This window comes from Acinonyx jubatus, chromosome B1 (genome assembly GCF_027475565.1).
Source record: "Acinonyx jubatus isolate Ajub_Pintada_27869175 chromosome B1, VMU_Ajub_asm_v1.0, whole genome shotgun sequence".
Classification (NCBI taxonomy): Eukaryota; Metazoa; Chordata; class Mammalia; order Carnivora; family Felidae; genus Acinonyx; species Acinonyx jubatus.
Window position 1 is genome coordinate 117712796 of NC_069382.1, and position 23018 is coordinate 117735813.

Below are 23018 nucleotides of genomic sequence, written 5' to 3' on the forward strand. Positions count from 1 at the left end.
CTTTCTGTACCTCCCCTGCTTGAACTCTGTCTCTCAAAAAATAAAATAAAACATCAAAGAACCAGGAAGATCTCTAAGTGAATAAAAAGAGACAATAAATGCCAATACCAAGAGGACAAAGATTTTAGAATTATCTTAAAAAGAGTTTAAAACAGACATGAAAAAATGTTTCAACAAGCAATTACAGTAATTCTTGAAATAAATTAAAAGAAAAAAAAGCCTCAGTTGGGATATGTAGGTGGTTCAGTCAGTTAGGTGTCCAACTCTTGATTTTGGCTCAGGTCTTGATCTCATGGTCCTGAAATCAAGCCCAGCATTGGGCTCTGCGATGAGTGCAGAGATCCTCTCTAGGCTTAAAATTCTCCCTCTCCCTCTGCCCCTCCTCCTGTGCACACTTTCTCTCTCTCTCTCTCTCTCTTTCTCTCTCTCTCTCTTTCTCTCTCTCTCTCTCTCGAAGGAGAAGAAGGAGAAGAAAAAGAAGAAGGAGAAGGAGAAGGAGAAGGAGAAGAAAGCCTCAGCAAGAAAATACAAAGTTTCAGTAAAGAAATAGAAGGTATAAACAAGGATCAATTGGAATTTTTAGAACTGAGAAATACAACAATCCAAAAAGCTCAGTGAATGGGCTCAGCAGCAGAATGAAAAGGGCAAAGGAAAGAAACTTGGAAATAGGACAATGAAAAATACTCAATCTGAACAACAGAGACAAAATAGAATGAAAACAAACAAACAAACAAAAGGTCAGGGACCTGTGAGATTATAACAAAAGGTTTCACATTGCTGTGATCAGAATCCCAGGAGGAGAGGAGAGAGAGGATGCGGATGAAAAAGTACACAAAGAAATAATGGCTGATAACTTCCTGGATTTAGCAAGAAACAAACACTACAGACTGAAGAAACTGAGCAAATCACAAACAGGTTAAAGCCAAAGAATTCCATGCCAAGAAACATCATAATTATATTTCTGAAAATTAAAGACAAAGAAAGAAAAATTTTTGGAAGAAGCTAAAGAGAAACAAAGCCTTACCCTATAGGGTAAAAACAATTAGAAACACGGTAGTAGTAGTAGTCTAAAAGAAGTGGCACAATATTTGTCAAAAGTTAAAAGAAAAGAACTATTAACAAAGAATCTTATGCTCAGCAAAAGCATCCTTTAGGAATGAGGTGAAAACCACGACATTCTCAAATGAAGGAAAAGAGGAAATTTATTGTCAGCAGATGCACCCTACAATAATGGAGAGAGGAAGCTCTCTAAAAGTAAGAATATGATAAAAGAAAGAATCTTGGAATATGAAGAAGGGAGAAAGAACATAGTAAGTAAAAAATATAAGTAAAGAAAATAGGCTTCCACTCCTAAAAAAAGATTAGAACTCAAAGCAAACAGAAAGAAGAAAAGCATAAATACAATACAGAAATCAATGAAATTGAAAACATAAAAATAGAAAAAAGTCAATGTAACAAAGAGATGATTCTTTTAAAAAATCAGTAAAATTGACAAGCCTCTAGCAAGACTGAAGAAAAAAGAGATACGAATGACAAATGTCATGAATGAAACATGAACTATCACTATAGACCTTGCCGACATGAAAAAGGATAATAAGGAAGTACTGTGAATAATTTTACACAAATAAATTTGACAAGTTAGATGAAATGGACCAAGTCCCTGAAAAACACAAACCAAACACATAATCTCTATTATTTCTTACAACCTATGAATCTACATTTTCTAATAATTAAAAGTTTAGATAAAAACAAATCAATCAGGAAAAATAATGAACCAGAAAAATAAATAAAAACAACACAGGAAATATTTATTTACACAAACCTGAATTCCTTGAGATGATTATCTATTTACATAGGAGCACCCTTTCAAAGTCTGGTTTGCTCCTTTTATGAATAAGGGTTGTGAACATTGCTTGAGCATGATGTCATTGAGAGACTATCCTTAACAGGATTTTAGGACAATATCATATCGTATCGTATCGTATCGTATCGTATCGTATCGTATCGTATCATACCATATCATAAGCAGTTAGGAGATGCTTCAGATGACTGGATTGGTAGGAAAGGCTATATGTAGGTGTAGGCTAAGTCTATACAATGAAACAGACTCAATAGGTTGTAATAATAACTACATGTTGGGCACCTAGAATTCCATAGGCTTTACATAATTTGCCTCAAAACTTTTATAACATTCCTGCGAGGTAGATTTTTTTTAAATGCCTTTTTTTAATAGATGTGATAACTATGGTGAAAAAAATTAGTTAAAAAACCCTTAGCTAACACCTAGAAGTGCAAAGCTAGTATTTTAACTTAATATCTTTCTTTACATTCTAAACACCCTACATTTAATACTACATTCCAGCCACAGAGAAAGGAATAAAATCATTTTGAAATAGTATTTGAGTAAAGAATAAATTATGGTCCCATAGTTTCGTGATGGCCACTGCAGTTTCAAACATCGTGTGTTAATCCAGAAACTAGAAGGAAAGGGACATACGTGGAAGGGACACAGTAAAGGTGTCTGCTGCCAACCACGTCTATTCCTCTTCTTTTTTTAACCATGAAAGTAAAAGCTCCAAAGATGTCCCCTTGTGTCTCATCGTCTAAAATTGTCTTACATGACAGCCTCTAGCTAAATGGGTGGTTAAAAAGGTGAGAATCTATCTTTCCTATCTTCCATAGTAGAGGCAGACGAAGAAGAGGGGTTTTAAGCATTGATGGTGGGTGAAGAAATCTGTAAGGTTGGCCACAAAATATTAATGTTTCAGATCTGATAGAGAAAGACAGTAATAATTAAGTACCTCAGTTAGCAAGACAAACAACTTCGGTGAAATAACCATGGGAGGGTTATAAAATGTTATAGGGCCAAGCCCATTAAATAGTTACAACATTTTACTCTTTACCTTCAGATATCTAAAAGGAAAGTCAATGGTTGAACTGAAAACATGTTCTTCTTATTATAACAAATTTTTATGCTTGTTTAAGTTTAACTAGTAAAAGAAAGGTCATTGTTTGTTCCACTGTTCATAATGTGTGCTGTGAAAGTGAGCCAAAATAGCCATTTAAAGGAATTTGATAACCAGTTTATATAACATATCTTAACCAAAATTTCCTACCGCAGCTTGTAAAGAAAATAATAGGTAAAGGAACAAAGCAAACACTTGTCGGGGTTATGCAAAGCCTTTTTTCCCCCTTTTTTTGAACTTTATGAGTATTTGACTCCAAGCAGTTAAAGGAATAATCTAAATAAGTGAATGGGGTAAGATAAAGGAGATATTTTTCTTTGTTAAATTATTTTTTCTAATTTTGGGTGAGTCAGTTCTTAGAATTTCAACATATCTGTGACTACATATGCAAAAGTAAATATGAAAATATAAAACTGCGGTTTAAGACTCCCTTCAAATACTTTACATTTATTACTGAGTCAGTATCCATAGAATTGTGGAATATCTTTTTTTTTAATGTTAATTATTTATTCTTGAGATAGAGAGACAGAGAGTGAGAGGAGGAGGGGTAGAGAGAGAAGGACACACAATCTGAGAGCAGGCTCCAGGCTCTGAGCTGTCAGCACAGAGCCTGACGTGGGGCTCAAACTCACGAACCATAAGACCATGACCTAAGCTGAAGTCGGACACTTAACCGACTGAGCCACCCAGGCGCGTCTCGCATATCTTTAAATAACATGAAAATAATATTATAACAAGAAAAAAATATGTTTTGAGATCTGAGTAATTTGTGTTGAAATTCCTGCTCCAGGACTCATTAGTTATGGACCTTAAAAATACTTAACTGACAAAATGATGTAAGAGTTTAAATGAGTAAATATGTAAAATATTCAGTACATATTAATTCTCTTTTCTCTAAATACTATAATGTGAGATACTTGTAAAATATAGTCGCTGTGATTTAGAAAAGGGCACAAATCCGTAATGAGGAGCCTGCTCCCCAAAGTGGCTTTTTCAGCAACTGAACAAAATAATTTGTTCTTTCCTTCTAATTTTTTAAATTAAATAACACATATCTTTTAAATTAATTAGAACATAGGTTTTGCTACTGTAGTACTGAGACCCAAAATGCCAGTGGCTTTAAACAAGATGGAAGCCTATTTCTCTAACATGAAAGCTTGGAATTAGGTGGTCTAGGACTGATGTGGTGACTCCCTGAATAAGGGATCCAGGCTCTATTTTATTTTGCTGTGATACTTCATCTTCATGGTCCTAGATGGTTCATCCATCACTCCCTTGTTCTCACTGTAGCCAGTCTGGGAAAGAAACCAGTAAAGGAGAGACTCTACCATTCTTTGAAGGACGTGATCAGGAATGTGCACGTTATTACTACCACCAATGCGCCACTGGCCATTAGTTAGTTAGATGGCTGCTCCTGAGCTCCAAGGGAGTGAGGAAGTGCAAGCCTGTGCCCACATAAAAGTTATATTATCACATAATTGAGGAAAATGAAATTCTGGGGAACAAGTAGCATTTTGTGCCATTTCCATCAGTCGTGCATAAACATAAAAATTTATGTAAAGGCAATCGGATAAAGTTAACAAAAAAAACTTTTCTAGAAGTTTTATAGAAGCTTGATTATGCTGAATTTCTCAGTGTGACTCCCCTGTACAAACAGCCAAAAAGTCTCAAAGCTTTAATTTGATCAAACCTTTACAGATTAATAATAGACATTAATAATTAATTAATATATACATTTAATGATATTAGACATATTTAAGGACATTAATAGATTCATCAATAGGCATACTTAAGATTAAGACCATAATATTAAGCAAACAAAAAACCGAAGTTTACCTATCGTAGGCATTTAGAAAGCACAGTCATAAGAACCGTGACTTTTCTCACACTTCCCTCCTTTTAGCAACCATTTTGTAACAGCTTAATGTTAATTAGGTAATAAGATAGAAATTAAAAAACAAATAGAGCACTAACATAGTCAAAGAAATGTCTTTCAAAAAAGCCTCTAAACAATGACATGATTTCCTACATTTTTGAAACTATTTTGTGCATTGTTTTAGGTGCTAGTTCCCAACGTAGACAATTAGAACTGGTCTTATTGTCTTATCTTCACTTGATTTCTTCCTTTGTTGTCTTTCCCTTCTTTCCCATGCTCTTTCTGCTTCAGTCAGAAACACCCCCACTTCAGCCAACAGTCCACTACCTGGAGCTCTGCAAAAGGGTTGTGCCTGCGCTATGCGAAGCAGGTGGCTGTTGGAACAAGGGGCTCTGAGAGCTGCATCGCTTGAGGTTGGGTGGGAACTTAGTGTACAAAAATGTTTTCACTCTCTCATTCTTTCACTGGACCAACTAGGTATTCAGCAGCCATATGTCTGGTAGCATATTTAGCTTTGGAGATGAAACAGGGGAACCAAACAGACAATTTCTCTGCCCTGTTGACTTTGGAGTCTAATGAGAGGCAGATATTAATTTGACAAAGTGTCACACACATAGATGTCAAATTAGAATGTGGTCTGTGTTATAAAGAGATACGTAGGGAGATGTACAAGGTCAAGGGAGGCTTCACTGAGGGAGAGATGCTGGAATTAAAATCTGGGGGATGAATTAGAATTAACTAGGGGAAGACAGTGAGGGGAAAGGAGACTGGAAGTGTGTCAATTAGAAAATGGAGCTTATATAAAGGCCTTGTGGTAGGAGATTAGGAACTTATAAGTCCAGGAACCGAAAGCTGGCCAGGAATGGGGAGTGAGATTAAGCTGGAGAAAAAGAGAGGGGATGGTGTCTATAGAGACATATTGTCCACGTTAAAGATTTTATTTTTTTAATCCATACTATAATTGGAATCTATTGAAGAGTTTGAGTAGGAACATCACCTGCTGAGATCTTAAAAAAAAAAACCTTCACAGTATGGACTTGAGATAAGAAGGTCATGTGTGAGAACACGTGGTGGGGGATGAGTTAGGAGCCCACTGTAGTTTAGGCACAAGAGGAAGCAGACGAATGAAGTTTTAGAACTGAAGGGATGTGGAGAGGGATGAGAAATATTTAGGAAGTAAAACTGATAACAGCTTAGTCATGGATTAAACTTGTTGGGAGAGACAATAGAAGGTATTAGGGAGACTCTGATGTATCTGGCTTTTCAACGGGATTGAGGATGACGTCTATCCGGAGGTAGAAAGACTGGGCCCTAAAGGAAAACTGTATTTGGATTTGATGTTATAAGTTAATGAGATAACCTTCCAAGGGAATATTTATAAAGAAAGGAAGACAGTTGGGGTACCTGGGTGGCTCAGTCGGTTAAGTGTCTGATCAGGTCATGATCTCATGGTTCATGAGTTTGAGCCCAGCGTCAGGCTGTATGCTAACCGCTCAGAGCCTGGAGCCTGCTTCAGATTCTGTGTCTCCATCTCTCTCTGCCCCTCTCCAGCTCATGCTCTTTTTTGTCTCTTTCTTTCTCAGAAATAAATAAATAAAATATTAAAAAATTTAAAAAAAAAAAGAAAGGAAGACAGACTATGAATTGAAACATTGAAAGTGAAACTTTATTTTCCAGATCACCGAAAGAAGAGATGGCAAAGGATATTGAGAAGGAAAGAGTAAGGAAGTAGGAGGAAAGCCAGATAGATATGGCTTCATGAAAACTAAGGGGGGAAAAAACATCAAGAAAGTGAATTTGGTCAATAGTGTTATTTGCTACTGAAAGTAATGTTAAATTGAACAAGAAAAATATCCACTGGATTTGTTGTGTGGGACTTTAGCAAAACTGATGTACCATATCAATGTGTGTGCTGCTACTTAAGGAAATAAGATTGATGGGGTGGGGAGTGGAGGGAGAGGAAGACGTGGGACAGGGTGCAGGATTCTTAGAAGTTGAATTTTCCTTGCCAGATATTTCTTTTACTTCATCTCCTGTGTCTTGATGCTGTTTACTGTAGAAGCATAGTTCATGAATGCTAAACACAATTTAGAGTTCCCAGATTACATATTTACTTTATTTCTTTATCTTACTGTCGATACTATTAACTATTATTAGTTAAGAGGCCCACCGAATGCATAATGACTTTTAAAAAATGCAAACAAACACATTTTTGCTGCAAGGATTTTTCAGTCTTCTAATTTCCAAAGGGTTATTGATGATTTGGGATTCATTCCAGAGGCAGATTCTCTAATTTTCTCTAATTATCTTGCTATGAATAATAGCTATGGAGGAACATTGTTAACTGTGTTTGACTTGTGCTTTGTTTTCTGACTTGTGGAATGTTTGGAAACATTCCTTATGGTTGAAGATCTGAAACCTCTGAAGAACTAAGCAGTAAAGCAGGAGGCTGCACATGAATGGGGTTGGTAACAGGCAGCACTGACACCGACACACAGACATCCTCTGCAAAGGGCAGTCAAAGCCACCCCAGTGACAAGAGGAGAGGGAAATGTAAGAAGTGAGAGACATACTTAGTTTGGGAGAAATAAAAAAATGGAGGGAGTATTTCTTTCCACTGAGTGAGCAGAAACCATAAATTAAAATGTCATTAATAAACTATATTCTAAACAGTAAACATAAGCAAAAATGAATGGAGCCAATATAGACTGAGATGGCTTATAAGATAGAGAATTACAGGAAGATGGTGGCATAGGAGGACACTGGGCTCACCTCGTCCTGCTGATCACTTAGATTCCACCCACACCTGCCTAAATAACCCAGAAAAGCACCAGAAGACTAGCAGAATGGACTCTCCAGACCCAAGTGTAGACGAGAGGCCCATGGAAGAGGGTAGGAAGGGTGGAGAGGCAGTGAGCACTAAACGGACTGGCGGGAAGCAGCCGGGGCGGTGGAGGGGCAGCCCGCCCAGCAAGGCAGAGCCCGAGTCTCATTTGCCAAAGTGGAGGGGCCGGATGGAGTGAGTTCTAACAGCCAGTGGGACTTAACATCTGGAATATTAAAAGTAAGCAGCTCTGCTTGGAGAGCGGGAGGGACAGAAGACACCGGGAGGGAGAGGTGTTGAGTCCTGGAAGACAGAGCTCAGCTCTGCGGGGAACAAGGCGCTGGGAACTGCTATCTCCCTCGCCCATCCCCCAGCCGAAACCCCAAAAGGAACCAGTTAACCAAACTTGCTTGCACCGTGCAAACACCCAACACTGTGCTTCTGTGGATCTATCCCTCTGATGGTTCAGCCTCCCTCCTGGTGCTGCAGGGCCCCTCCCGCAGGGGACCACCGATGGCAAAGTGAGCTGAGCCTGCCCCTCCCGCCCCTGTGCACCTTGCGGATCCAACCCCGCTAATAGGCCAGATCCCATCAAAGCAGCACCACAAGCCTGGCAGGGTGCAAGTAGCCCAGACAGGGGCCACACCACTCCATACTGAGTCCCGCCACTGGGAGAGGGGAAGATAAGGTACACACCAGTCTGACTGTGGCCCCAGTGGTGGGCTGGGGACAGACATCAGGTCTGACTGCAGCCCTGCCCACCAACACAAGTTACTCCAGACAGCACAGGGGAAGTGCCCTGCAGTTTGGCCACCCCAGGGACTATCCAAAATGATGAAATGGAAGAACTCTCCTCAAAAGAAACTCCAGGAAGTAGCGACAGCTAACGAATTGATCAAAAACTATTTAAGCAATATAACGGAACAAGAATTTAGAATAATAGTCATAAAATTAATGGCTGAGCTTGAAAAAAGTATACAGGAAAGCAGAGAATCTATTGCTACAGAGATCAAGGGACTAAGAAATAGTCATGAGGAGCTAAAAATGCTATAAATGAGGTGCAAAATAAAATGGAGGCGACCACAGCTCGGATTGAAGAGGCAGAGGAGAGAATAGGTGAATTAGAAGATAAAATTATGGAAAAAGAGGAAGCTGAGAAAAAGAGAGATAAAGAAATCCAGGAGTATGAGGGGAAAATTAGAGACCTAAGTGATGCAATCAAATGGAACAATATCTGTATAATGGGAATTCCAGAGAGGAAGAGAGAGAGAAAGGGGCTGAAGGTGTACTGGAACAAATCTGAGAACTTCCCTGATCTGGGACAGAAAAAAGGCATTGAAATCCAAGAGGCACAGAGAACTCCCTTCAGATGTAACTTGAATCGATCTTCTGCATGACATATCATAGTGAAACTGGCAAAATACAAGGATAAAGAGAAAATTCTGAAAGCAGGTAAGGATAAACACACTCTAACATATAAAGGGAGACCGATAAGACTAGTGACAGACCTATCTACTGAAACTTGGCAGGCCAGAAAGGAATGGCAGGAAATCTTCAATGTGATGAACAGAAAAAATATGCAGTCGAGAATCCTTTATCCAGCAAGTCTGTCATTCAGCATAGAAGGAGAGATAAACGTCTTCCCAAACAAAAAAAAATTGAAGGAATTCATCACCACTAAACCAGCCCTACAAGAGATCCTAAGGGGGATTCTGTGAGTGAAATGTTGCAAGGACAACAAAGTACCAGAAACATCACTACAAGCATGAAACCTACAGACATCACAATGACTCTAAACCCATATGTTTCTATAATAACACTGAATGTCAACGGAGTAAATGCTCCAACCAAAAGACATAGGGTATCAGAATGGATACAAAAACAAGACCCATCTATTTGCTGTCTACAAGAGACTCATTTTAGACCTGAGGACACCTTCAGATTGAAAATGAGGGAATGGAGAACTATCTATCATGCTACTGGAAGTCAAAAGAAAGCTGTAGTAGCCATACTTATATCAGACAAATCAGACTTTAAATTAAAGGCTATAACAAGAGATGAAGAAGGGCATTATATAATAATTACAGGGTCTATCCATCAGGAAGAGCTAACATTTATAAATGTCTATGCGCCGAATATGGGAGCCCAAATATATAAAACAATTAATCACAAACATAAGCAACCTTATTGATAACAATGTGGTAATTGCAGGGACTTTAATACTTCACTTACAGTAATGGATAGATCATCTAGACACAGGATCAATAAAGAAACAATGGCCCTGAATGATACATTGGATCAGATTGACTTGACAGATATATTTAGAACTCTGCATCCCAAAGCAACAGAATATGCTTTCTTCTCGAGTGCACATGGAACATTCTCCAAGATAGGTCATATACTGGGTCACAAAACAGCCCTTCATAAGTATACAAGAATTGAAATTATACCATGCATACTTTCAGACCACAATGCTATGAAGCTTGAAATCAACCACAGGAAAAAGTCTGGAAAACCTCCAAAAGCATGGAGGTTAAAGAACACCCTACTAAAGAATGAATGGGTCAACCAGGCAATTAGAGAAGAAATTAAAAAATATATGGAAACAAACGAAAATGAAAATACAACAATCCAAACGCTTTGGGATGCAGCGAAGGCAGTCCTGAGAGGAAAATACATTGCAATCCAGGCCTATCTCAAGAAACAAGAAAAATCCCAAATACAAAATCTAACAGCACACCTAAAGGAAATAGAAGCAGAACAGCAAAGACACCCCAAACCCAGCAGAAGAAGAGAAATAATAAAGATCAGGGCAGAAATAAACAATATAGAATCTAAAAAAAAAAAAAAAAAACAACTGTAGAGCAGATCAATGAAACCAAGAGTTGGTTTTTTGAAAAAATAAAGAAAATTGATAAACCTCTAGCCAGGCTTCTCAAAACGAAAAGGGAGATGACCCAAATAGAAAAACTCATGAATGAAAATGGAATTATGACAACCAATCCCTCAGAAATACAAACAATTATCAGGGAATACTATGAAAAATTATATGCCAACAAACAGGATGACCTGGAAGAAATGGACAAATTCCCAAGCACCCACACACTTCCAAAATTCAAATGGGAAGAAATAGAAAACTTGAACAGACCCATAACCTGCAAAGAAATTGAATCACTTATCAAAAATCTCCCAACAAATAAGAGTCCAGGATCAGATGGCTTCCCAGGGAGTTCTACCAGACATTTAAAAAAAAAAATTTTAACGTTTATTTATTTTTGAGACAGAGAGAGACAGAGCATGAACGGGGAAGGGGCAGAGAGAGAGGGAGACACAGAATCGGAAACAGGCTCCAGGCTCTGAGCCATCAGCCCAGAGCCCGACACGGGGCTCGAACTCACGGACCGCGAGATCGTGACCTGAGCTGAAGTCGGACGCTTAACCGACTGCATCACCCAGGCTCCCCATCTACCAGACATTTAAAGCAGAGATAATACCTATCCTTCTCAAGCTGTTCCAAAAAATAGAAAGGGAAGGAAAACTTCCACACTCATTCTATGAAGCCAGCATTATTTTGATTCCTAAACCAGACAGAGACCCAGTAAAAAAAGAACTACAGGCCAATATCCCTGATGAATATGGATGTAAAAATTCTCAATAAGATACTAGCAAATCGAATTCAACAGCATATAAAAAGAATTATTCACCGTGATCAAGTGGGATGCACTCCTGGGCTGCAGGGCTGCTTCAACATTAGCAAATCAATCAATGTGATACATCACATCAATAAAAGAAAAGGTGAGAACCATATGATCCTGTCAATCGATGCAGAAAAAGCATTTGACAAAATTCAGCATCCTTTCTTAATAAAAACCCTTGGGAAAGTAGGGATAGAAGGAACATACTTAAACATCATAAAAGCCATTTACGAAAAGCCCACAGCTAATATCATCCTCAATGGGGAAAAGGTAAGAGCTTTCCCCCTGAGATCAGGAACACAACAGGGATGTCCACTCTCACTGCTGTTGTGTAACATAGTGTTGGAAGTGCTAGCATTAGCAATCAGACAAAAGGAAATCAAAGGCATCAAAATTGGCAAAGATGAAGTCAAGCTTTCACTTTTTGCAGATGACATGATATTATACATGGAAAACCTGACAGACTCCACCAAAAGTCTGCTAGAACTGATACATGAATTCAGCAAAGTCACAGGATACAAAATCAATGTACAGAAATCAGTGCATTCTTACACACTAATAACGAAGCAACAGAGAGACAAATAAAGAAACTGATCCCATTCACAACTGCACCAAGAAGGATAAAATACCTAGGAATAAACCTAACCAAAGATGTAAAAGATCTGTATGCTGAAAACTATAGAAAGCTTATGAACGAAATTGAAGAAGATATAAAGAAATGGAAAAACATTCCATGCTAATGGGTTAGAAGAATAAATATTGTTAAAATGTCAATACTACCCAGAGCTATCTACACATTCAATGCAATCCCAATCAAAATTGCACCAGCATTCTTCTCGAAGCTAGAACAAGCAATCCTAAAATTTGTATGGAACCACAAAAGACCCCAAATAGCCAATGTAATTTTGAAGAAGACCAAAGTGGGAGGCATCACAATCCCAGACTTTAGCCTCTACTACAAAGCTGTAATCATCAAGACAGCATGGTATTGGCACAAAAACAGACACATAGACCAATGGAATAGAATAGAAACCCCAGAATTAGACCCACAGATGCATGACCAACTAATCTTTGACAAAGCAGGAAAGAATATCCAATGGAAAAAAGACAGTCTCTTAACAAATGGTGCTGGGAGGACTGGACAGCAACATACAGAAGAATTAAACTAGACCACTTTCTTACCTCATTCACAAAAATAAACTCGAAATGGATAAAGGACCTGAATGTGAAACAGGAAATCATCAAAACACTAGAGGAGAAAGCAGGAAAAAACCTCTCTGACCTCAGCCACAGCAATTTCTTACTTGACACATCCCCCAAAGCAAGGGAATTAAAAACAAAAATGAACTATTGGGACCTCATGAAGATAAAAAGCTTATGCACTGCAAAGGAAACAATCAACAAAACTAAAGGGCAACCAATGGAATGGGAAAAGATATTTGCAAATGACATATCAGACAAAGGGCTAGTATCCAAAATCTATAAAGAGCTCACCAAACTCCACACCCGAAAAACAAATAATCCAGTGAAGAAATGGACAGAAAACATGAATAGACACTTCTCTAAAGAAGACATCCAGATGGCCAACAGGCACATGAAAAGATGCTCGATGTCGCTCCTCATCAGGGAAATACAAAGCAAAACCGCACTCAGATACCACCTCACGCCAGTCAGAGTACTAAAATGAACAAATCAGGAGACTATAGATGCTGGTGAGGATGTGGAGAAACAGGGAACCCTCTTGCACTGTTGGTGGGAATGCAAACTGGTGCAGCCGTTCTGGAAAACAGTGTGGAGGTTCCTCAAAAATTAAAAATGGATCTACCCTATGACCCAACAATAGCACTGCTAGGAATTTCCCCAAGGGATACAGGAGTGCTGATGCATAGGGGCACTTGTACCCCTATGTTTATAGCAGCACTTTCAACAATAGCCAAACTATGGAAAGAGCCTAAATGTCCATCAACTGATGAATGGATAAAGAAATTGTGGTTTATATACACAATGGAATACTACTTGGCAATGAGAAAGAATGAAATATGGCCTTTTGTAGCAACGTGGATGGAACTGGAGAGTGTTATGCTAAGTGAAATAAGTCATAGAGAGAAAGACAGATACCATGTTTTCACTCTTATGTGGATCCTGCAAAACTTAACAGAAGACCATGGGGGAGGGGAAGAAAAAAAAAGTTAGAGAGGGAGGGAGCCAAACCATAAGAGACTCTTAAAAACTGAGAACAAACTGAGGGTGGATGCGGGGTGGGAAGGTGGGGAGGGTGGGTGATGGGTATTGAGGAAGGCACCTGTTGGGATGAGCACTGGGTGTTGTATGGAAACCAGTCTGACAATAAATTTCATATTGAAAAAATAAATAAATAAAATAAATAAAAATTAATAGATTAAAAAAAAGAGAATTACAGAGAACTAAAAGTATGGTGTATTATTGGCTAAGTACCTGCACCCAGAAATATATATTTTTTCCCCTACATCAGCTGCTGTGCCTGCTGTTAAAGTTAACCAATTTGTTTTTTCCTAAATAAGTGGATGAGGGTACTAAGTGGTATGTTCCTGTTTGACTCAATGGTACCTGGGGTGACTATTACTGTTTACGTCTGAACTACTCTAATAAGGCATCATTAACCACTGCTTATTCGTTACCACAGGTGGAGACATGGCACAAAGGAAATGTCACTTATTTTATCAGTAAAATACCAAGCTTCAATAGATATGACTTATTTTTACTGATCCATTCTAATTAAGGGTATAAACAATATGAAAAATGAACCTAGAAATAAGTGTCCACATTGCATTTTATTTTTTCTTTCCGTATTCATTTCAAATATCCCATCGGAAATATGAAACAAGTAATAAAGGTGATAAGAGATACATGAAATTCAAATCACTTCCTTCTTGGCAGGGAAAATTAGGAAGAAGTGCAAATAAAAGTGAAATAAAGGCTACATGGAGAATACACATATTTGCAAGTCAATTCTCTGATAAGAGTGGTCATAATTCCTAATTTAATTATTTTTTTTCCTTGGCATAAGATTATGGTATACGTGAGTCGGAAGTGGCCTTGAAGATCATATATTCTAGCTTCCTCTATTGTACACAGGAGGAAATTTCTTTCACACCAAGGAAAATGAGCTCTCATGAAGTGATTGCTGATTCAGTTAAAGAATCTAACTCCTGCTCCTGCCCCATCTAGAACTCATTCTCCTATGCTATGATGCCACGTTCCAGGAAAGGAAAAGAAACAATAACATGCAGCTTTTTGAAAGAGAGATAAAATCTTGGGCATTTTTTGAGTAGCAAACATTTCCTTAATATCCAAGAGAAAGGAAGCCTGGAATCTGGAATCCTATAGCTGTTAAAAGTCTGTAATGAACAGCATTAGCAACATATACTTCACACTAAGGTAGAACATGAAGACAAGCTTATAGCACACATTCTTCATTTTTCTAGTATCATGGGCCTCTGAGAGTTCTTCGCTTTGGTAGGTATCACATTCATTTATTCAATTTGAGAAATAAATAACAGTGTATTTCAAGAGGACAGTTGTCATTCCCCATCTCATCGTTTATAGTCCTATCCTATAGTTCTCCACTTATTTCTTCAAAGAGCACCAGAAGAAGAAGCAAGTACTTGTGTTTTCCCACTTTTGTCTCATGGTGTCTCGTGTCAGGAACTAATTGTGCGAAAGTAACGGGGTATGCAAAGATGAAAAACACAATATCCATGCCTTAAAGAAGGAGGAGAGGAGGAATAGCAGAATACATGCTAAGAGCGAGCAATCCTGAGGGGCTAAAATGGTGGGAGTCATGGAGAGAATTAAGAAGACATGGAGGGTATGCTGTGGTAAGAGGCGATGGGCAGTAAGATTTGTGACTCTGCAGCCTTGTGTGCCATTCAGGGGAGTGTGGACCTTATCCAGTGAGTCACTGAAAGTCTGAAGCAAAGGAGGTCTTAGAGAGCACTGGCGCTGTGGTGAAGTATACTTTAGAGACCAGATGCATTTGCACCTCTTATCAACAGGAGCTGATGAAAAGAGGAAGGAAGGTGTCCACTAGTCTTTCCAGGGAGACAAGGACCAAGAAATAATTACTGAAAGGCCCTGGGAAGAATCTCCCGGAGAATTCTTTAAGGGAGAGTCCTACTAACACTTGAACTTAACCTTGTGAAAAAACTAACCTTTAAGAGAACTATTCATAACTAGGAAATTCCTCATTATATGAGTTTTCTATGTCTTCCCTGTGTATCCCTCATCCTACTGTAGCTGGCTTCATACTGTATTAAATATTTGCAGGCAGCAAACCAAAGATTGAATCATATATACAATTTAATAAAAACTCGAAATGAAGTGTACCTAACATGAAGATGAAAATATGATTTCAATAAATATAAAGCAACCCATGCAAAGTGATCAACACATGAAACACAAGGATATTTTACCAACAAAAAGTACAACTAAGGAGAGTTATGTGGTATCATTTCAAAACCTCTTTTAATGAATACGATGCTAATGCTTTGATCAATAATTGCTATGTTCTTTCAGCATTTTGACCTAATTTGGTTTCTTATATTGTATCTAGTTGTTCCTATGCGAAGTTAACTTTATGGTTGTCCCCAGACAGTTCTGTAAATAGGATGAACATCTCAAAGGTTTTAATTATCTCAGTTAAATAGGAGTTACTAGTATTTCTAACATTAGCACTTGAATTCTAATTATCTTCCCAAGGTGGGCTTTGGATTTTCTCATTTTTTCATTCGATCTCTCTTCAACTTGTTATTTTGGGTAATGCTCTGGAAATTGCACCTTTACGAGGCTACGTGCTGGGATTTAATATCTATCCAAAAAAGATAAATGATTTAGGAAGCAGTTAGATAACTAAGCTGATTTAGGTAAAGTATTCAAAATTTAATGGACATCATTAAAAATAAACTAAGTAAATCAAATTCCTTATCATTTCTTTTCTCAAATTCACAGAATGGTCATTTTGCTATATGCCCAACAGCTTTTAAATGATAATATATAAAGTCTCCTATTATAAATTCTAGGATTACTGAAAAATAAAACTGACAGACTTCTTCTTATTATTTCTTTCTTCAAATTCACAGTGTTCACATTATTATATGCCTAATAGCTTTTAAATGATTATAGGAAGTATCTCACTACTAATTTTTAAGATTACTTAAATCACATCTGGCATTAAAATTTATAGGAAAACTCAGGATGTTTCTTACAATATTCCACTTCGGCTAAGTAGATAAGATACTGAAAAAACTGAAATCTGCTGGTATATGTTCTTACAAATACACAATAACTACAGTGAGTAAAATTCCAATGTATGTTGTTCTTTGAATAGAGATGTTCAGCAGACTATTTGCAAAATATTCAAATTTCCTAATTTAGTGACAGAGTAGTGAGCATATGAAAGAAACAATTACTGTAATGTTCTATGCTGGATTGGAAAAGCAAAGCTTTTGTACAATTAAAAAAATATGATCTACTTGGGAACAAAGCCAAACGTCAAAAGGGAAATCCAAATGCCTGCAAAGCACAGGGTGGGCTAGGCCACCTCTTTTGAGGCCGAACAATCCTAAAACACACCAAGGAAATGACCCTGTATTTCTTTCTTCTTCATTAAGGGTGGAGTCTGCCTTTCACTATCTCTGAATTCATAAAAGGGATAACTCAGGTTATCAGTGGACTGGAGAATTCCATGCCATATTTAGGCTAAGATTTGATGGAGGCTAACTGAATTGCAGCCTTGTCCTTCCTTCAGGCCTGGGATAGTACACTTCAGTCCAGTCCGAAATCTCTAACTCAGAATTTGTTTGATCCAAATTCCACAACAGGTCTAGGTCCCCTGATGACAGTAGCAAAACTCGTAAAGCGGTCTTAAGTTGTATAGATTAAACTTAGTCTTTCAGCGTCTCTTCTTACCATGCTGTGGTCTGCTGTCACCAAGATAGAATAATTCTTCCTTTCAGTACTCACTTAGGTTCAAAGTGGCTCTCTTCTGATAGGAAAAGCCTGAATCAAGCTGTGGCTGTCTAGCATCCTTCCTTTCACTAAGCTACCAGGAATAGGTAAAGAGGAGAATCCTAAAATGTAACCATAATCTTTTCTCACCTCTCATTTCGGATGCTGAGGGTTAAAAGGAAATAGTATTTTCCAGTTATCTGAAAACTATGCAAAACAGTTTTTATTCACTCAAAGCTGTAGAACAATCTATGACTTGGCATATTAGAGCATTCTGAAAAACTATCCTAGAGTCATAAATCATATTTAATTTTCTTGTGTACAAAATGTTTTCTCCTCCCCCAACGGCAAAACCAACATAAAAATGTGTTTGGAGAGTTCCTTTACTTCTATGCTGACTGAAATATTAATAATGAAATGTATCACTTTTATTAATCCTTTTGTAATGAATGGATGTTTTAAAGTGGAAGACAGGGAGACTTTTCACAATAAAATGAAACAATCCGCATTTCAAGCTATTACTTTTGTTCTTGCTTTGCAATGACAATATAGACATTTTATCAAATGTCCTCAGACTCGCCAGTTTGACAAATGGTATTTTACTCCCTGTCCTTCTCTAAGACATTTTTACCTTTGCCATTGTTCTAACAGAAAAATGTGTCACACGTAAATAACAAAGCCTCCATTGCAAACTAGTTTAAACATATAATAAGGCTTCATGACAATCTGCCAACCACATTATCATTGATGGTTTTGTTATAGAGTGTTCTGCGGTAACTTTGAAGATCTCGCTGTTCAGTTACCCCTTTTTCCACCTTTCCTCTCTCCATTCACTGCCAAAAACCCAAGGTGATAAATATGGTTATAGTCTAATTATCAGGTACTATAAAAATGACATTTATTTCACTCTGAAAATTTGACGGGATAAGCACATAAAGGATAAATGTTCCATATTAAACATGCTTTCTCTCTACTGAAAGTGGGAAGTAACAAAAACCAAACAAAAAAACCCCCAGAAATTAAACCAATGGCTTAAGACGAATCAAAATGCAATTGTTCCATTCTACATCCATGGGGACATTGGCAGCATCTACATTCACTGGAGAATGTCTCAAACCAGGGCCTTCTGAGACTAGAAACTCCTCACCAAATCCTCATTGTTCAGTAATGCTTTGTCACACTGGAGAAAGAACCTGGGGCTTGAAAATGACTCTTTGCATACTTCCCTGAAAATTTTAGCAGTTCTGGAATTCCTAATAGACACTGCCAATTTAAAGCAGTAATTTTCGGGGTGCCTGAGTGGCTCAGTCGGTTAAGCGTCCCGACTTCAGCTCAGGTCACAATCTCAGTCTGTGAGTTCGAGCCCCGCGTCGGGCTCTGTGCTGACAGCTCAAAGCCTGGAGCCTGCTTCAGATTCTGTGTCTCCCTCTCTCTCTGCCCCTTCCCCGCTCATGCTCTGTCTCTCTCTGTCTCAAAAATTATTAAAACCATTAAAAAAATAAAGCAGTAATTTTCACTATTAGGTAACAGTAATAAATGAAACTAAGAAAAATATACACCGGGCTTGGAAATTTCCACGTGAAAATAACAATTCCTAGATTAATGCCATATACTCTCTTTCTTGGTTTGTCTTACTCCTTAACCTCAAGCATCAGATGATTGTACTTTTGTTTTGTACTGTCTTGATCTGGATCGAGAGGTTATTCATTTCTTAATAGTTTTCTCTAACCCTTCTGTCTTTCTTTATCTGCTCTGTGACAGCTTTAAAGTGAGCCCATCACAAAAGCGAGTTTGTAATGGACAACCTGTCTCCCAGTGACATTATCTAGAATGACTTGAGTTAAGCAAACTAATTCATCTGCATCTCTGCACCACAGAAGTCCGTTTCTTCCCTTCCTATCAAGCCATAATTCATTCGTATTCAACCAATATTCAGACTTTATACCAAAGCATGCATACTGTTATCCAGCATTGGCCCTTCAGCTTATTAGCAATTTCATGCAAAGATCAACTTACCTGGCGCACACCATCTCTTGGACTTGCCACTCCCAATAGGTATTCCACAGCCTTTGCACTTGTAGAGTACTTAATCTCTGTTGTGGCCTTAATGACTCCATCACAGTAGACATGGACATTGACAGACCCAGCAGGAAAATCTTATAAATGCAAACAAGAGTTAGGAGCTGAGTATATAATGCATGTATCATAGTATTACATCTTGCAGAGAACATGAAGGAATCTTTAAGAATTCATAACAATTTAGGGCGCCTGGGTGGCTTAGCCAGTTGAGTGTCCGACTTTGGCTCAGGTCATGATCTTGCGGTCTGTGAGTTCAAGCCCTACGTCAGGCTCTGTGCTGACAGCTCAGAGCCTGGAGCCTGCTTCGGATTCTGTGTCTCCCTCTCTCTCTGCCCCTCCCCCACTCATGCTCTGTGTCTCTCTCTGTCAAAAATAAACATTAAAAAAAAAAGAATTCATAACAATTTTACTAACTTCTGACACTAAATGTTTTCTTTTTATCCTTAGTACCCACAGAATATAATGTACAATTTTAGACTTAATTAAATAAAACCTTATAGAATCTGAACACATGCTAAAATTATGGCAAAAGCAAAGCCCTAAATCTTTTCTCTCTACTACTAACACTCTCTTTTGTTGTAACCTGTAATTATGTTTACATAATACTTTAGAATTTAGGATGGTACAACAATTCATTAAAAGTTGTGTATCTGTTAATAATCTCATGAAGAAAATTCTCATTAATTATAGACAAATTTCTCAAAATTGTATTTGGAAGGAGAAAGGGTAGAATCAATTGAAACTATAGAACTTTTATGCAAGTGGTTACAGTAAAAAAACAAAAAAAAACCTTTGGGAAGGCAACAAGGTTTAATATCCTGCTATTTAAGTACTATTTATACTACACATTCATCAAAACGCTTTTTGTGGACAAGTTGTTAAAGTGACTGATATACTGCCTTGTGAATTCTGCATTAACATACCAACACAGCTAAAGTTTCCTAAGAATGTTGGGCTCACTAGGAAAGAGTGCCAATAAATAATCATTTCAGTAAATAAAGTTATTTTATTATAACAAAAGTAAACAAAATTAAGCCTTTAATCTATTTATAGAACATACTTTAAAAACTCTATCTGTCATGGAGATATTTCCCAAATAGTCCTGGAAAATTGTCACCCAGACATTTGGGGTTTGGAAGTAAGCTATTAAGTACAAGACCAAAAATGCCTATTCTCTAACCTTAGCCACCTGATGAGGTTTTGAATATTTAAAAGTTTCTAAGGTTTAAACATTAATTTTACTTTATCTCCTGAAGAGATTAAAGGGCCTCTTACAATTTTGCTCAGAGAGATTTAAAGCCAACAAAAGCAATCTTAAGCTTAACTAGATCAAGAGGCTGTAATATTCTCTTCCCATATTGCTTGACTAGACACCTCACTTGTATTATAAAGAAACTATGTGTATAAAAGTCCTCTCTTCCCAAAGTAAGTATCCATCCAGTAGATAATGTAAGAGAAAATGCAACAAAACCTGAAAGTGATAACATATATCTCATCAGCTGACATTGCCCACATACGGTAAAGAGGGTTCTGGAGTTACTGAAGTCGAATGAAATCAATTTTGGTAGATTTCAGGAAGATGACTTGGAAAGAAGATACGGATTTTGTCACTCAGAAAAAAAGATTAGAGTTTACAATGGGGTGTTAACCTTCTGAAAGAAAGTCAAGTGATGAATCATGAGAAATACATGATAAGAAGATTTGCTTGGTAGTCCTTTGATAAAGGATACTTAAAATATTCTAATTTCTTTAAACTCTAACATGAAAGCAAATGAACTGATTTATTCTTGATATCTTGTACCATTAGTTCTATTGATTTTAGAATAATCTTCCCAAGAGATAGATGTCCTTTGAAGTACTGTCTTTGCTTATCTATTTTCTTATCTATTGAATGTCAGTTATTAAATCAAGACCTTAGAGGATTCCTTATGGATTCATCTGATTGGGAGGCCTTCCCTAAATATGTGTTATTGAATTGGCCTTTCGTCAATAGCACCCTGTACCACCTGAGCATTATTTTACTTTGACTCTAGTCATTATGATATCTACATTTTATAGCTTTTTAATAAAAATACAGGCAATTAATTTAAGGACTCAGAAGAGAAGGAAAGTGAATCCTGCTGTTTGCTATCTAGGCTAAAGTAGGAAAGTAACATTTAATATATTTAATGTAGGTCATAGATCACCAAACTAAGTGAGGGTACTGGAGTCAGCTGTGAAGAGGAGAAAAAGGCTTATCGTGGAAGAAGATGGAACTCCTTGCTCATATCAAACATAGATAAACAAGAAAGCAAACTTACAAAGGAGCAATGGTAAAAAAAAGGAATTCTATTCAAATTTCACATCTTGTCATTCAAGAGTCTTTGTCAACCTGCACTGTCTCTTTGATTTAAGTGGTCTGTCTTTCCAGATGAGGGACTGAAGCAATTTATGGAAAATATAAAGTATTTTTGAATAGTCAGAACTACATTCACTAATTCCATAAAAATACATATTTCACAAATCCAACAATTTAAGAGATTTTCTTTCTGTATTTCCATTGCCTGAGAGGCTGTGTTCCTTTATGAACCAATTTTTGCCTTTTATCACACGGTAAACCTTAAATGAACCTACCTAATGTTTCTATGGGAACTGAGATCAATATGGATTTCTTTTGATTAAAACACTATTTAATTTTTTTATTTTTTCATTAAAATTTTTTTTAACATTTATTCATTTTTGAGAGGCAGAGCACAAGTGGGGGAGGGGCAGAGAGAAAGGGAGACAGAATCTGAAGCAGGCTCCAGGCTCTGAGCTGTCAGCACAGAGCCCGACGTGGGGCTGGAACCTCTGAACCGTGAGATGGTGACCTGAGCCAACCAGGTGCCCCAGAACACTACTTGTAAATAAATATCGGTGGCTTTAAAACTTTGGTCTGCCTAAATATTGGTATATTTAATATATGTTAAAATTGTCCCCCTCAATTATGATACTTAGAAAAATTTCTTATCAATTGTTGTTATTTTTCTAAGCAGGTTCAGTGTAATATTTGGCACATCTTAAAGTATTTTTCATGCTCTTTTAATGAATTATGGAGTTATAATTTACGTTAACCAGAATAGTTTCTTAATTAATAAAGACATTCAGTATCTTTGTAGATATTTTTACATTCCTCTCAACTTTTAATTGGTTGTCCCCCTGCTGTGTAAAATATTTTTCTGGCTGACCTGCAGGTACCAGAGGAATACCTCTTCCTTCTGAGTAAACATTAGTTAATATTTCTAGTTTAAAGACATAGCATGTATTTTTATAACTTCTGGCATAAGCTGAGACTAATTCAAGTTCCTGAGTAACTTCAAATTCCTTTAGCACAAAACAGTTCCTGTCAGTGACAAACCTGTGGATACCATTAGAAAGGTGTGTCTTTTAGAAAATGAAGTAATTAGAAGTGTATGAAGTTATTAAGCTGAAAGGAAAAAGAACACAAAATTAGAGGATATTTTCTCAAATAAAAAAAATCAGGTTAAGATGTGCAAGTGTGTCTGAAGGGAAAGATGCCATTTAGAAAACGAGCACTTAAGATTTCTTCACTGGTTAGCATATTTGTACTTTAA

The 23018-nt window shown here is 37.4% G+C and overlaps 1 protein-coding gene across 1 annotated transcript in view; it reads right to left on the reverse strand.

Moving 5' to 3' along the window:
• The window catches only part of BANK1 (B cell scaffold protein with ankyrin repeats 1), a 309171-nt gene that overhangs the window by 191926 nt on the left and 94227 nt on the right, over positions 1-23018 (reverse strand). Inside the window, exon 5 of the mRNA XM_053217099.1 lies at positions 19363-19502. Coding sequence (XP_053073074.1) covers positions 19363-19502 — 140 coding nt within the window. The remainder of the gene's footprint in view (positions 1-19362; positions 19503-23018) is intronic.